The following is a 17,496-nucleotide window of genomic DNA, read 5'->3' as shown; positions in this document are numbered from 1 at the left end:
TTAGCTATTGAGTCACCTGACTAGGTAGGTTTTGCAGTCATGTGATCCAGTACCCTGCTGAGCTCCCGCTGGGAGCTGAAACAAGGTAGTTTGCTTTTGAGATGTTCTTAAGTATCTAACAGCATGGGTCATGGATTATGGCTGCTAAGAAGATGGCTTCATTTTCCTGATCTTTGAACTAAGCTAGAATGGGATAAGTTTGAAAGTGCTGGATCTTCAGGCCATGAGCCAACTTTTGGAAAGAATGTTTAATCCTGAAAGTTCTGACACCAGAAGACCTGTATGATTTTTTTTTTTCAGTACAATAAAGCTTAAAGACTACTTACCCAATCAGTCTGTGGAAAATGCAAGGATTAGTGGGAGGGTTTAAGAGAAACCAGTTGTATGATATTATTTAAAACATTATATGATTTTCTTCAGAAAGCATCTGGATGTTACCTAAATGCATCCCTGTGGGTAGACTGAAAAGCAGTGATAAAAATTTAAACGTATGTCAAATTTAAACAACTTTTTAAAACCAGAAGTAAATAAGTTAGGAGAGGTGAGTTAAAGTTCTACAATCCTAAAGAAAATTATTAAATGTTTCTGTAATTTCAGATTATTAAAATGTACAGTATAGTGTTACTAAAACAGTAATACTAAAAATAATGTGTCAATTGAATGTACTGTCGTAATAAGCATCATGCAGATGAGTGGTGTATTTCATAGAGATTATTTTCCTTCTGTTTATGATAAAAAGAGGACTTCAAAAAAAAGTCATAGTAATTAAAAAATACTTGTAAATGGGACTGAAAGCAATGGAAGGGGAACCAACCAACAACTAGTAAGGAGTATGACTTGTATTATGATGTGTGATATTCTGTAGTATTTTCTATCTTGGGTTCAATTTCTGTTTAAAGTTTACTTCAAGATTAAAAATTAGAAGTTAAGATTCTAGCCAGAATTCTGTTTCATTTTGAATCAAAATGTTTTACCTCAAAGAATAAAAGTGTCACTTCAGCATGTCAGCGGAAGAGGTGAAGAGTAAACTTTGTAGTTCAACTGGAAAAACACAATTTAAATGCTTTGATATTTTGAGGCTTCATTTTTGTCTTCCAGTTGTATCTGATTGCCCATATTGCATTGAAGACACTGCAGTTATAGGAACATTTAGATGTATTTGACAGACTTCCATGTAGTGTTCCAGCATCATGACTATTCATGGAGTGGGGGATGAATCAAGGTGTGCTGAAGTAAATAATTCTGTAGAGCTGTGCCACTATGCCTTTTCTGAGCACAAATGGAAGCCTTGCTTTTCAAAAGATACGACTGTTGTAAGAACTTGTTTAGAATGGTAAACCAATTAGGTCATCAAGAGATGAAGAAAAATGGCATTTTTTACTTTAAATAGGCAAAAATTAAAATGTAGATTTTTGGGTTAGGTAAAGCATAAGCAATCTAGTAAAACATTAAATATAAAAAGCCTGATCTGCTACTGGCTACTTAAGAAAACTTCTATTGTTCCAAATTTGGAATAATATCGTGATTAAAAAAAAGCAGAAAATCTTAACTTTTATTTTTGGTAGTCAAGCTGTATTTTAGCTCACTTCCGTTATTCTTTATCTCAATGGATTCAGCTTCTTCCATCTCCTATACTGAGCCTGCCAGTTCCATGCTAAAAGTCCTGTATTAGCTGAAGCCCTTTTCAGGAGGACACATGTGGGAACAGGGCTACAAGCAAACTAGCTCTCTTGTGCTTCGGTGTTTGAGAATGACCTTTGTGGTTCTCAAGTTACCTATCCAGTAATGCATTGAAGTTTGTGTTGACTTGAGTTAGTTTTTGCTAGCTTAGATCTTAGTGCTATGATGGTAGCTGGAGAATCAGAATTACTAAGGTTGGAAGGGACCTCTTGAGACCATCTAGTCCAAGAAGTTTGTTTTATTGTTGAAACCTTCTTACTATATGAATTTCGGCTGGGGTGTGCTCAGCATCTTGCACCTTGGCATATAATCATTTGCTAAATTTGAAGGAGGCATCTCGACTTATTTGATTCAGTAGGTAATCAGTGTTCTCACTATTGTCAGCTGTATCTTTAACCATCAAATTAAATAATAGTTTATGCTGTCTTTTTATTTTAGTTCATGCATTTAAAACCTGGAACTCGGATAAAAAGATAGTTTCAGAATAAATTCAGTATATTATTTATGAGTGGAGCAACACATTAGCATTGAGTTCACAGTAGATCATATCGCTTTTATTCCATCTTACAAGCTTAGCAGCACAAACAGAATAATCAACATATTATTTGGCTGTCATCTGCTGAACAGAAACCAGAGATCACAAGGAGGTTTTCCCTAGCTGCAGTGATGGCCTTTTTGTTCCAAGCCCCCATCTGGGAGGGCCATGGTGTGTTATCATATGGAACGCGGGGTTTTCTGTAATCTGCTTAGCTGCACTGCAGTTTGAATCTTTATTCCATGTTTGTGTAATTTATAATTTTAATGAGACCATGGCTCTTGTGGGCTTTGAAATATATTAAAAGCTCTTTTGTGCATATGCTTTTGTTCTTGCTTAATAGGCTCAGTGTATTTAAAACTGATGAATTTTTATTCATGGATTTGGATGTCTGGGGATTAACTTAGACTGAATATCATTGCACTCATCTATTGATGTTTGGAACTTTTTTAATACTTGTATCTGTAAGTGGAGAAGAACTTACAGAACTTGTATTTTATACATAAACCAGCTCAGAAACAGCTAATAAAATTTTATTGAGCAGTGAGGAAAAAGTACTGCTTATAGTTTATTTTTACTGCATAAACTCACATGAAATACAGTTTGTGCTCTGGAAAAATACATAGTTGAATCCATGTACATGTGTGTATTTAGAACTCTGTAACAAGGAACAATTTGAGAAGGCTATAAATTTTTGTAGAGTAATAGCAATGACAAGCACTTGCTCTACATTTTGCTTCTGGTAACTTGGAAATACTGAACCTACTTTTGTCTGTTTCCTTAAACATTTTGAATGCAGAGTGTGCATAAGATATTTCATTAGAAGGTGATGCTCATATCTGGGAAGCGTTGATGAACGCACAGGAAGATTCATTGCTATCGTTAGATTTTCTGACAGTGCTAAAACTGGTCATGTTTGTTGTTCTTGTATTTTTCTTTAATAATAGATTTGATTTACTATTTGTGTAAGATTTCATCCTGTGTGACTTCTGTTCATAAACTACTATGGTGTAATCTTCAGTGACAACACTCTGAGACTACCACTGAAGATAAGATAAAGACACTTGTATTTCTTTCTAAACAGCCTTGATGATGGTGTATAAAAAGTAGGTTACTTTGATGTGGAGGAGTTTGGGGTGGCGTGGAGGTTTTTTTTTTGGGAAGGGGGGGAGTTGCTTTTTACCAGCAAACAGTCCTCTTTGTAATGACAAATATTTTAAGTAATCAGCCTATTTACCTGTCAGTGCATAGAGGAATTGTCCTTCGATTCACTGCTTTGAGTAGTATTTCCAAGAATACCTGTGTATTTCTAGAAGCTGCATCAGCACTGGGAAATGCTGGTGACATGGAAGTCATGGACAATTTTAGTTACTGTAGAGTCATAGATTTTAAGTGCCTAATGCCAAAACTGGACTTGTAACTCTTTGTCTTCATTAAAATTAAATGTTTACATGTCAATGTCTCAAGAAAGAGTATTTTTGGAAATTTAAGATGACTCTGTTCTGAGCTATATACATTTATTTGACCCTTTTTGTCATGTATACACGGTGTATTTTTCTCAGTCACCAGGAAAGTGACTACTGTCCATCAGACCTTTGGAACTTTTGACAGTGTTACAGGAAACTGTTAAGGGAATATTTCAGTATCCCTCAAATTTGGCTCAAATTTGCCACATATGACTATGCCTTTGCTCAGCTATTTGGATTTCACTGTTTAGCAAAGATGAGTCTATAGAGCTACAGAGGAAGACAGAAGCCTTGGAATGCATCTGACAATTAATACAGTGTTTTATACAGGGTTGTGGGATTGTTAGGAGTTTCTTCCCAAAGGTAAATAAAACCAGGGAGAACTACTTGAAATCTGTTTTGAAAACTTACTTATTCTTATGTAAGTAATCTCCAGTTGTTTAACACCAGAGGATGGTGTTATGTGAATTTATGTTTATGGGATTGAGCTCCTCTTCAGCTTGAGATCAGCAGATAAAGGAGCACTTGCTGCAGACAAACTGTCAGTGCCATGTAGACGTAATGTGGTAAAATAATCTTCTCTTCCACAATATCACCAAGCTTTTTCAGATTTGCCAGGCTGAAGCAGTGTTTCTTTTGGAGGCAGACAACAGCTAGAATACAAATCAAGTTCTGCTTGACATATGGAAAGACTTTGTGAAAATTCCTTGCTTTGCTTTAGATGCTTGGAATCCTCAGGTTGTAATGAGAATATTTAAAACATTTTATATTAAGTTGTGTATCTGATATTTGGAAGAATCTTTCCAAATAAACATAATATACACCCTTCACTATTTTTGCACATGTAACATTAATTTAATGCAGAAGTTCGAAAATAATAGTTTAATACCATTAATAGTTATTATAGAGTTAATATAAATAATGAAAATAATAGATTAATATAAATAACAGATAAACTATAAATATTTCAGTAACCTAATTAGTGTGCAGTATTTGGTTTGGAGTTTTTGGAATTTTTTTCAAGTAAAAATCTTGGAGTAACCCTTTGGGAAAGGGATAGTACAAATTGGGATTACCTTGTGTGAAGAAAGGTGTGGTTAGAAGTGGAGAGTGTTAAGAGAGGAGTTTCTGCTATTTATAGTTTGTCAGTTGTTTCCTTAGCTAAATATTAGTGAAAATTAAGAAGCACTGCTTAAAGCAAACATGACTGCAAGTTTATTATAATAGTGAAAAATCTATTTAATGTCAAGTCCAATAACTTGTTTAGCCACACTTTCACTGGCTGTGACTTCGATTTTCCTGTATTTAAAATTTTGGCACCATATGTTAACCATGGTATTGTGTAAGACAGTTTATCTGGAAATGATAAATCTGCTTATTGATTTCCTAATTTTATTATGTACATAGTTAATTGTAATCCAAGATTACAGCAAACAAGATGTTAATTTCTAGACAACCTATGTACATTTCCCTTGGAGTGTGATTGTTATAGAAGCAAAGAATACAAAGAGAATAACATTTGTGCTATCCTCACAGGAGCTGTCAATAAAAGATGTAATAGGGGATTTAGGAATCTGGAAATGGCCAACTAATTTATGTGAATCTATTTTATTTCAGCTAGAGAGACCAAGCTCTGTTTCGTCTGCACTGCATATTGCAGAGCATAGGCTGTCTATAGAAAACCAGGCGGCTGCATATGGATAGTCCCTTGATATCATTCACTTGCTGTGTAATCTTATTATGCAAAGTTCTAATCTTCACCTAGAATGAATGCCTCTGGGTCAGAATATAGTCATATCAGGGTTTTTGAGGTCATGTTTTGTGATCCTTAGCTTATTCTTCTAAGTAGGGCTGGGATTTAAAGAGTATTCCCCAGACACTAGCAGAGATAGACGGCAAAACCTGCTGCCTTTTTGGAAGACAAGACCAACATGAGGTCCCTGGTAGGATTAAACTTGATTTGTAGCTGTAGGATTTTTTAACAGATGTATTATTGGACAGGGAATAGGGGGCCACCAGCACAGCGAAATTGGATCACGATTGGCATTCTCAGGGAGTCTGCTGGCTGCTAAAACAGCAGCTGCATGTGGATTTGACTTCTTTCAGGTGAAGCGACTTCCAGTCATTTGGAAAGGATGGGATGAAAGGGAACCTTGGTGATAATTTTGATGTCTGCAAGATTTAGTACCAATGTAATGGGATTATCGGTAACACCTTCACTGCAGAAAAAGCCACCTGGCGCTATAACTGGCAGCAACTGAGAACTAATCCTTTCCCATCTCTTGGATGTCATTCATGAGGCTCAAAGTGATTTCCACCCTGCTAGCTGTGATTAATTTTATAAACAAACAAACAAAAAAACCTGAAATGATGAAGGCATAGGCTATGTAAGGAAAAAAGAACAGAAGATACTAGTAATTACATTTTGCATTTAATTTGCTGCAGGGCATAGACTATACAGTTCTTGTAAAATAAACAAATTGTATTCTATGTGATAAATATGGATGTGTAACCTTTTTTAATCAATGTCTATGTTTGGAATAAAAACAATGTCTATTTCTCTATAAAATTTTAAGCTCCCTACTATATGATAGTAGGTAGTACCTGGAAGTAATTACAACAGGTTATACGCTGTTAGTTCTATGATAAGGATGTTTATACAACAGATCCATTAAGTTTTCAAGGAGCCTGTGACTTAAATAATTTGTTTTATTGTGCTTAATGGTCTTATGCTGTATCTGGTGGAGTTGCCTGCTGACAGCACTTGGTATCAGAATTAATTGTGTGATAGTGAAAAATGTTCATCCGTTTTCCTTCTTGTGATTAAAAGGATGGCGTGGTTTTAAAAATGTACTGAGGAAACAATTATATTTTCCTGATTGAGCTACAGCAATTGGAAGATAAATATTCTGTGGGGCTTTCTAAAAATAGTTGTTTTGTGTTTTTTTTTTACTGGACTCACTAACTAGAAGGTGTTATTTAAAACTACATGGAACCTTTCAGGATTGTAGTTACTCTGTGCAATGAAGGTTAGATGTCTGAAGATTGACCTTAATGTTAAAAACGCCTCCCCAATACTTTGAAGTTACTTTGTTAGGTTCAGATTATATATGATGTGTGTGTGTGTATATATATGCCTTAATTAAAAATGAACTTTCTTGCATGGCAATAAAAGGTATTACATAAGAACTAAAGATTTTTTTTTTTAAATTTTCATAGGCATAAACATATAAGCCTAAATGTTTAAAAAAATCCTTTGTGCCATTTATAAACTGGGACTGGTGAAATCCATGTGTCAGCTGTTAAGAATTTTTTTTAAGAGGACAGGGAATAAAATTTGAGACCTTTCCATTGATGTTCTGTCCTTGAGGTTAGTTTTATACCATGACAGCTCTGGCAGTCAGTAAAGCGCCCTCTAAACCCTACGGTTTCGTTGAAAATTTACAAGCATCTTCCTCCTCATTCAGAGTTAACTCAGAGACATCAGAGAGAAATGAAGGTGTTCAGTGTAACTATTAGGAAGTAGTGTTATCCAAAATTTAATAGGAAACCAGTTGCAGTCAGTTTGAAACTTATTTTCAGAAACATACAGCACTTGTTCGTTGTTTTGTAATAATAAATAAAAAACTGATAGCCTGATGGCTGGTTTACATTCTCTTGTTGTGAGTCGTTACCATTCCCTTTGGTGCAATCAACAATATCTACCTGCTCTGATTAATGTGGTGCAGTGTATTCACAATTCCTTTTTACCTCAAATAGCCAGAAGTGCCTGAATTCTGCGTTTAATATGTTAATGTAAGGTTTCTGAGTAGCATTGATCTGAAATACAGGATGGTTGGGCAGTATTTTTCTGTCTGCCTCAGGTGAGAAGCAATTTGAAGCTGCCTTTCTAGCAGGTGCTGTTAGGATGTATTGATGATGGATTTCTCTGAAAAGACAGTTGTGGTCATTAGGACCCCACTAGCCGTGCAACTCAGATTGTTCTGCTGTCACTCCATTTTTATCACCTGTAACACATTTCTGGGCTCACAGTGGTTCTAGTCCTGAGAGCAAGGAGTTGCTCCAGGCTTTTCATCATGTAGCAGGTTGAGAAGAGCAAACTGTTTTTTTGGCTCTCCAGAATAATTTGTGCTGAAAGTGCATTTTATTTATAAAGAAGCTGTTTCTATGGGGCATCCTGCAGTGTGCTGGGCACTGCACATGCTAATGAAACAATTCAAGACTTATCTCCCTTGTGTTGCATTTTGGGTTGTTACTTTGAAGTTTGTTAGCTAATACTAAGCATAATGAATGACAGATTGGTTTAAGTGAATTTATTCTGGAGATGTAATTATATTTTTTTTAATGTAAAACATCCTTTTGGAAGAAGGAAATGAGCTTGGTAGAGACATTTTCCCCCGAGAATGGTTGTTGTCTTTTCTTTATAAATAAACACTGAAAGCAAAGAACAAAAGCTACTGTTGGCCGTATTCTGGCAAAATTCCCATTAATTTTTAGAGATAGTTGTGCAAGTAAAGCTATGCACTTTTAAATATCTGCTTTTAGCAAAATGTCATGAACTACTGAAGGGGTGGTCTGTACTTCATTATTAAGTAGGGCATATTGTACACAGAGCATTTTTCTTGTATTTTCTTTTTAACTTGCTGTATTTGTTTAGCAAGCTGTATTGACCCATCTCAGTAAATGAAGGAAACCGTGCTGTGGTTTTAGTTCATGGTAAAGCTGATACTGCATTTCAGGAAGACAGGTTTCTTGCAGAATGCAAAACTTTGCTTCCGTTACTTCAACATGTATGTTTTCTACCTCCTTAAGATAAATATATCTATATCTCTTGAAGTTTGGGTTAAGGGAGCATCTTAGATTAGCATTGCAGGAGTTATATCTAATCATCAGAATTTTATGTAAATAATTGGGGGAGGGGGTCAGAAGGTGTTTAGTGTCTTGTGTGCTGCAGAACTTACACCACAGTACTGCAGCTGAGAACAGAACGACCAAATGCCTTATTTTTATATGCAAGTGTTTTGGTAATGGAAGTCTAGTAGAAGGAAAGCTCTCCAAGACCTCCAGAATTCCTATCAACAACCGTATTCTTTTTCTAGTATAGTCACTCTTAGGCAAACCATTCAAGGACTCAGTTGTCCTTAATTGTGTCTAGTTCTTCAAGGCCTTTCTCATTTGATTGATTGTCAGGTCTCTTTTAAAAGTTTTGGTTGACTACTTGATTACACCAGTCTTCTGTAAATGTAATTTCAGCTGTGAAATACCTTCAGATCACTTCCAATGGTTTGCTGCTTCTCTATTTTGCTGATGACTTTAAGTAGTAGTGCTTGAAGAAAAACAGTAATTTAAGTTGCACTGTCTTCACATGATTAAAATAACTCTATCAAGGGTTATTTAATAAATAACTGCAACTAAGTTATAATACATTGTCTGGTCAGGAAGTCAAAGCTTCCATTTAAAGGTATGACTACAGCTTTCCAGATTCTAGTGGAAGGAAAGACATTCTCATAACTATTGCAGATGTTCAGACATGGCAAGTAAGCCTGACTGCTGTCTGACTAAAAGAAGCCCAGCTGACTGAATGGAGAGCACTGACATCATTCTCTTCATTAATTTCTCTAGTTTGGCAAAGTTAGTTTGTTGTTTCAGTTCCTACTCAACTGAATCTCACTCATGGGAGGGGTCTACTGATTGTACACGTGGAAGGGTCTGTGTAGGAAATTAAAAAGATAGCATCTGAGTTTAAACTAGATTAATCTCCTTAGATGTATCTGATTTGTTTTGTTGTTTACAGTCTTTGTTTTTCTTGAAAGATCATCCATCAGTTGTTAGATACAAAAGACAGTTTTGTAAATGTCAGGTTGTTTGTTATCAAATGAATGATATTCTTCTGTTTTACTGTAGACTAGAGCCAGCTGAACGACGTAACACTGTGCCATGCTTCGCAATGTCCTAGGAAAAACCTTTCGATTTCTTGGGTATACTGTGCAATATGGCTGCATAGCACATTGTGCCTTTGAGTACCTTGGAGGAATTGTTGTGGTAACTTTTCATTTTCATTACAAGAAAATAAAACTATAATACTGAAATTGTTATATGTGTTAATGGCCCTATTTCAGGTTTCTTCATTTGCTTTAAAGCTTTTTCAAAGCATGTTTAGTAAATACCTATTTTTTGGAGATGGGTCCAGCCTTTTTACAAGTTACTTGTACTTTAGGCATTTGTATTTTTTGTTAAGCTATTGCTTGAGGCATCACTGAAGCAAATGGGAAACTGATGTTAAGCATTTTGCAGAGACAATATTCTTCGAGAAAGATTGGAGTCACTAATAATGCCATAGGAAATGCTCATGTTTCCAGTGGGCAGGCTTCTGTATGTTTTATACTCCCCTCATCCCCTGCTCCTGGGCATAGTAGAGTTAGGCTGTGAGCTGCTCTTGCAGCTTCCATGACCGTTCTCTTTCACAGAGGCTAAAGAATGGAATAAGCTGTCAGAGCTTTGAGTACTGATCTCAGTTTCCTGCAGATTAGGTGCTGAAATCAATCTGTAGGGCTCAGAGCACCTAGTGCAGCTCAGGAGCACTCTGGAGCAGCAACAGAGTTATAAGCTCTGGCAGCTGTCTGCACCTTGTAAGGTACCCCATCTTCTCTTGAGCATCTCACTTGGAGTTGTTCTTTACATTACACCTTTTCTAATTTATTAACAAATAATGTGAATATTAATGTATTTTAAATAAAATAATTGGAAATAGTAATTTTTTTCTCATTTACTTTTGATTTGCAGTGTTCTGGACCTTCAATGGAACCAACCATTCAAAATTCTGATATTGTCTTCTCGGAGAACCTTAGCCGCCACTTTTATTGCATTCGAAAGTATGCTCCTTTGTTGGGACTAGAATTTTGCACTCCATTTGCCAGAGCTTGTCTATAACGACATTCTATTCATCCCTTATACATTCTTCTGCTTCTAATTTTTTCATAAATCTCCTCTTGTGTCTGATGGACTTTAAAGTAACTTTATCAGCACATCCAGCCCATCAAGCACCTTGTCAGAATTTGTTGAGGATATGGTCTGTGTGATATGGTCTGTGTTGCTTCTACAACTTTGGTCAAAAAATGGAAAAAAAATCTTTTTTTTTCCTTCTTCTTCTCTAACACAGGTGTATGGTGTGACTGTAACTTCTCCTGTCTAAGCAGTTCTGTCTTACTTGAAAATTAGGCTGTAGGTATTGCTGTGCTCAGATAGGTCATTAAGAAAATGACCAAATGGTATAAGTACTGTTTATCAAATATTACTTTAAGACTGTGTTGTAGAGCACAGTAGGCTCACAGCCCTCACCCATTTTGTTGTGGTCTGTTTCACTGTACAATCTAATGTATATAATCAGAAGGCAAAAGTAATACAGGTCCTACAAACTCAGATTGGACATTTGAAGTTGCATTGGAAGAATAACCATTGTTCAATAATGTTCAGGAACACAGAAACTATTCTGTTCCATGTTAAAGGAACAACAGGATTAAGTTAAATGGCATTAATTTCATCGGAGCATTGGCTATTAAAATGTAATCTTAAATGTTTCATAATTGAACTAAATAACAATGAAACTCTCAAAATTTACTTGTGTGTAAAAACTGAAGAAACTAAAATTGTAGTCAAGACTTTTCAGCAGAAGGAAGTTTCTGTAGTGTATGTGGATGTTTTTGGAGTATACACATTGATGCACATGTATTCAGCCAAGTAGTTTGTAATTAGAGTTGTTCTGTTTGTTTTTGTTTCTGTTTTTTCCTCTCAGAGGAGATATTGTAATTGTGAAAAGCCCAAATGACCCCAAATCAAATATCTGTAAAAGAGTAATTGGCTTGGAAGGGGATAAAGTCTGCACAAGCAACCCTTCAGATTTCTTTAAGAGTCACAGCTATGTAAGTATTAGTTTCTTGCTTTGTAAAGTAATGACTGCTTAAGTAGGCCTGGTAGTCTAGAAAGGATTTGCAATATTAAGAGTGTCATCATAAATCATAAAGTATGACATTCATAAATAATTCTTTCTTCTTGTATGTGTACAGTAAGGTGTTGTGATTTGTAAACTGTTTATGGGAAGGTGTCTTTCTGAGTGTTTTTTGTCTCTGTAGAAAGTGTAGGCAGATGATATTTTTTCTCTGTCCTTTACCTAGGTCTTCCCCGGAAGAATACTTCAAATTTCTCTGCATAAAGTGCAGTACAGATGACATACTTGAGGGCTTAAGGCAAAATTGTTTCTGTATTTTAAACACCAAGAACTGAAAATTTTATCTCTGAAATAGGTTTGGGGATTTTGCTTTCAAGAATATACTTTAGTGTATCTCTGTATTTCAGTGTAACAGTATTTCGGTTTTTCTGAGTATGGTTGGAAAAACAGTATTTTTCCTAACTTGCTCCAAAAGTCAGGTAACAGGATGATATAACAAGGAAAAAATATTCTTAATGCTCACTAGTTTTTATGCAGATAGACTTAACAGAAATTTAGACAGATTTGTGACAAAATGTTTTCAGAAAAACTTCTTTTTAGGCTGTCATTGATCACAGGAAAATGTTAGGGGTTTTTTTTCCCAAAAGTATGTTTGACCATTACCCCTGTTCAGCACCATGTGGAGACACCAGATTTTGCACAGGTGTTTTGAATCTCAAAAGAAAGATATTCTCTTGCCTTTTCATATTCACATAATCTTCACAATTAGAACAAGAAGAATGAGCATCTGGCCCATAGCTAAAGTCTTGTGCTGTGATGGTAAGGATTTTATGGAACATACTCTGCAGCCAGCTACAGTTTGTGACAGGTAAACCCTTCAAGAGTTTAACTGCCATAAAGACAGCCAGCTTCACCAATATGCCTTCAGGTACTGCTGCTTCATAGAAATGTATGAAGGAGAAGAAGAAGATTCTGTCCTCACTAACATTAGTGGCAAAATTCTTGTCAACACTGTGTCTAGATTTGGTGTCTGAATTTAGTCGAGATGTTGGATCAGAAAGCAAGGATAAGAGTCATATATTGTTCTGAGGGGCTTTGTTGTTCCTTCCACTCAAGTGTAGAGGCAAGACATTTCAGGCACCTTCCTTTAATCTGCCCTTCTGATCAAGTGTCAGTTCCACTGGAGCTTCTGTTTATACCTCTGTCACTCATGGACAGAAAGAAGGAACTCAGTCTCTGTTACATTTTGAAGAGGAGGACAGAGCATTTTATTTTTCCATAAATTAAACAGTGTTACCATTTAACCAAGGAAAAAATGAAAAAAAAGAAACAACCCCAAGAACCCCAATCCACCTTTCTTACTGAGTTGAAAAGCTCTTCCAACTCCTATGGGAGTACTAATTTAGGTGAAATATTAATTTCCCAGAGCAGAATGACTCGAAATACAACCCCAAATTTGGTATACGCTTCCAGAAGATGCAAACTGAGTTTCTCTGAGCATTTTGTTGCTCATCTGCGTTAGTGCTGAAAAGGAAGCTCAGGAAAGATTTGCACTTACTGGGATGTCAGCTTTCCTGGAAACACTGGGAAACTCAAATGAATATCCAGCAACACAATTTCTGCCATTTTCATTGCCTTTATATTGATGGTACAGAATATGAGCACTAGGCTGGCAGTTTTGCTGGACTCTTGGTTTTGTGCTCAATAGTGGCCTTTATAGATATAAGCAAGAGTATTTTTACTATAATAAACATTGAAGAATGTGTAACACATTTTTACTGTATGAGAAACAATGTGGTATGAAGATGAACAATTAATTTTTATTAAAGTGGTGTTTGGACTTAGTTTCAATTACTAAAAAATATCTTTACTGACTAATTCATTTAACTCCATGATCTATATGGGTTACTCAGGGAAATTACTCAATCACAATAAAGCCCTGAAGTAGTCTTAAAAAAACCCACTGAAAGGTTAATTTTCACATTTTAAGTTTTTACTTTCTGTCTTTAAAAATCTTCATACACATTCATGTTTATAATTCAGATTGAGTATCCTATATTTGAATTTGTCTTAATGCCATTTACTTTAGCTTTAATTTCTTTAGTACCATATGTTGTTCTGCTGTAGCTCCTATTTACAAATTGAAAAAGTGAGGGGTAAGTCGTCAGATTAAAACAGCTTGTATGTCATAAACCACCAATATTCTAAGCCTTTGTGTCACTTAAACAAAAGTAGTACCTAATAATGTCACTTAATACAGCTAGAGTCTGTAAATAAGGAACTGCCTTTTGCAAGTCATGGTGATAAAAAGCTGAGATACAAATCCATATCTCAGCAACACTCTGCTGGTAATCAATCACACCACTAATGCTGCGAGACTAGCTGATGGGGGGAAGTATGTTTACCTTGTGCTAAAATGAGGTCCATTGCGGAGATGGCATCTCTTCATCCTGTGGTTAGCTCTAGAGCTAACATAATTCCAAAGATAACGCATCTTACTGTGTTTGCAGATCAGAGAAGTGGTCTTACACGGTGCTATTAACTCTTAAACAGTCCTTGTCAAATGCAGTAAGACTATTATGTGGGTAGAAAGAATAACATAATGTTAATGTAAACAACACAATATCTCAATCACCAGTGCTACAGATTTTGGATGCACAATGTAAGACAATGAAAAGTGGTTTAATACTTCAGAGTGCTCAATACCATTGGATAATCCCTTTAAAATACCCTAAGTAGCAATTAAAAATAAGTTCCCAAAACACTAGTTTTTCCCCACGTCTTTAGTATCTTAATAGCTAGTTTACACTCCTAGTTTAGTATTTCAGTATTCTAAGTTTTAGCAGTTGCTGATCAGGAGACAGGAAATAGCTTACTCTTTCTTCTTCTCCTTAGCTCTAGTGTTCTAGAGGCTTGAGAGAAAGTTATGCCATAATTTTAAGTAGCAGGTATAGTAAATGTCTGGTGGGAAAGGAGAGCCGATTTGGCATGTTTCAGTAGTTTGCAGATCCCTCTATATCCCAGTAGAAAAAGTTCATGACCAGAGGTAATTTTGAATTTCCTGAGAAGTATTTTTAAATCAAAATCCTGATGTCAAAACAACTACAGAATTTTATCAGTCTGCTTCACAATATTTGCAGGTTTTTTTCTGCTCAACTGGATTGGTCTTTCTACCTTTGCAGTTCTATTTTTAATATTTCAAGAGCATACAAGTGGTGTGAACTTGGCACAACAGCTCTGGTACTGCTCACGGCTTATCCTCATGTCTGTGGGGTTGGGGAGGTGGCTGGCTAGCCACAGGCATGCCCATACCACAGCACAGACATGGGACAACAGCAAGGGGATCAGCATAAACACAGCTCCTGAATGAGCTCCCACTGAGATCTCTTGCATCTTTCTCAATCAGCTTGTTCTTCCCCACCATGTGAAGCAAGGTGTGACAGCTGTGTGGTATCAGCGGGCTGTGCATTTGGGTCAGCAGCAGCAGGGTAAGGGAGAGCACTGCCCGGGCTCTGACATCGCCTTGCTTCTGTTCAGCCAGGAAAACCATAAAGGAAATCTCCTCGTTGATGTGAGGGAAAGTTATTTCAAGATCACTCATTTCTGAATTTATAACATTAGATGCTTTTCCTCTCTGTAATACAGTCTTGGCTGTACTGATCAGATCAGTTTGAACCTTTTAGGATTTTACAGTTCTGTTTATCCTTTGCTCCAAATTCAGTAATAATTTCTAGGAAACTGCTTGGGATGATGAAACCAGCTACTCAAAGACTCTGATGATGAGATCATAAAGAACTGAGGCCATAGACTGATTAGCAGGTCACTCACTCCTGATGGAGCTGACGGGATACTTTTAAGATTTGTTAACCCCTTCTCAGAGTGTTTATCGGCCATTGTTGCTACCAGGCTTATTAGCTAGATCACTCTGCCCAGGTATGCTTTTGTCCTGGACATACCAGTGATGGTAACAGGTTTTGTGTTTCAACCAGTAAATTCCAGTTGGGGTTTGATTCCGTAGGGTTTTTTTTGTTCTCTATCTTTTCTGTCCCTGTACTTTAGGGGCACTCTGTTACATCATCTGTTTCCTGGAGAAGAGAAGAATTCAATCATTCCTAATGACTGCTGTGAGAACAGTCTATGCAAACTGCTAAGTAACCTTTGCTGGATTTGTAATTGATATTTTCTTCCAAAATATTGATCTCCTATAAATCACAGAATCGCAGAATGGTAGGGGTTGGAAGGGACCTTTAGAGATTGTCTAGTCCAGCCCCTTGCTAAAGCAGGTCCACTTAGGTCACACAGGAACATATCCAGGTGGATTAAATAAGAAACAAATAAATAAGATTAATTAAGAAATAAATAATAAAGAATAAATTAATAATTATTAATAAATTAATAATTGTCTGGACTGGTGAATCATGGAAATACTCTGTTGTTTTGGGTTTTTTTTTTCCAGGAGTTCCTAAGTGTAGCTGTGATGTGTTTTTGAAAGTTTTGACTTATGAAAATCTATAAAATCTGAAATGTCAAAACTGGTGGACTCAAAAGCTTCGATAACTTTTCAATACTTACAGTAAAGTGGCTTTGTTTTCAAAATAGAGTCATTGTTTTTATGCAAAGACAACGGTTATGGAAAGTGTGTGCAAAATCTGTGCATTATTCTTCATGGCAGTAATATTCACTCATAGTTTTAATTTTAGTTTAGTTTTTAATTTTAACTGATAATAGATCTAGAAAAGGAATGATGGCTAATAATTTCAACTTAGAGTTTAAGTTGATTTAAAAAAAAAAGGATATATAACTTCTTAGGCTGATTCAGATCAGTATATTTAACAATATGTCCTAGATTTGAATATTAAATGAGAATATTTATAGAAGTGAATAAGGCATGCTAGTGTTTGGATTATTATTTAACACAGTTGGAGACTTTTGCAACAGCCAAAAAGTAATAATGAGAGAAAGCATGTCTTTTTGGCATTTGACTGGCATACTGATGTGAAAATTCTGTGACCTTTCCCATAGAGCAGTGGGTGTAGTCATCAACCCTTTTAAGTTCCAAACATGCAAGCTCAGAAGCAGCAGTAGCTATTTGTGCATTACACAAAGTTTAGAAGGAACAACAATGGTTAAAAAACAAACATTGAAATAACCAATGAATGTTTTGACAGATGACTGTAACAGTCCCAAATTTTTATTAAAGAGCAACACCCAAGTGGTATGCTTGCATGACAGTGAAAAATGTTACAAATTCAAATCTCAGTAAAGATACCTTAGTTTCCATATAGTAGATGAGTTAAAATTGCTATTTTAAGTTTTGTGATTTTAATATTGCTTAATAATTAATTTCAAAACTTCAGAAGAGACAAATCCTCATATCTTACTTTTAAATAATCTTATATTAAAACAACCAATTCATATAGAGAATGAATGAAAAGTATAAATATTTAATCACAATAAATTTAATTTTTGTATAAAAACCTGTTTCATTGTCATCTCTTCTTGTAAACATCTGGACCAATTCTTTTTAGTATGTGTATTTAACCAAACTAGGCCAAGTGCATTATGTCTTATAAGTGGTTTTAAACTGTTTCAAGAAGTGAAAGGAAAGTGCTAAACTGTTTGAAAGTACCTTTGAATTTAAGGTTATTTCATTCTATCATACTCCTTTAACGTGTTACATTCTAGGAAATTCAGCCTTTTAGTGATATTTAGGTGATGTTGATTTAAAATCTACTATACTGTTAAGGTTGCAGTGTGGTCACTACCTTTTCATACCTTTTCCATCTCAAAAACAGAAATGCGAATGCTTATGCTGACTTTGAAAATATTAAACTAATTAGTGTTGTTGGATTCTATATACATGGCAGCCA

At 35.7% G+C, this 17,496-nt stretch overlaps 1 protein-coding gene across 2 annotated transcripts in view; it reads left to right on the top strand.

The window, feature by feature from the left end:
• IMMP1L (inner mitochondrial membrane peptidase subunit 1) overlaps positions 1–17,496 on the top strand; it is a 30,406-nt gene that overhangs the window by 4,370 nt on the left and 8,540 nt on the right. For both annotated transcript variants that reach the window (XR_009819059.1, XM_061999760.1), the window contains exons 2-4: positions 9,586–9,723; positions 10,465–10,553; positions 11,474–11,600. Coding sequence is in view for 1 of the 2 variants with exons in the window: in XM_061999760.1 (XP_061855744.1) it covers positions 9,619–9,723; positions 10,465–10,553; positions 11,474–11,600 (321 nt within the window). In the remaining variant the exon portion in view is untranslated. The remainder of the gene's footprint in view (positions 1–9,585; positions 9,724–10,464; positions 10,554–11,473; positions 11,601–17,496) is intronic.

The sequence above is a fragment of the Colius striatus genome, chromosome 7 (assembly GCF_028858725.1).
Source record: "Colius striatus isolate bColStr4 chromosome 7, bColStr4.1.hap1, whole genome shotgun sequence".
In the NCBI taxonomy this organism is placed as follows: Eukaryota; Metazoa; Chordata; class Aves; order Coliiformes; family Coliidae; genus Colius; species Colius striatus.
This window is presented reverse-complemented; position numbering and strand designations above follow the sequence as displayed.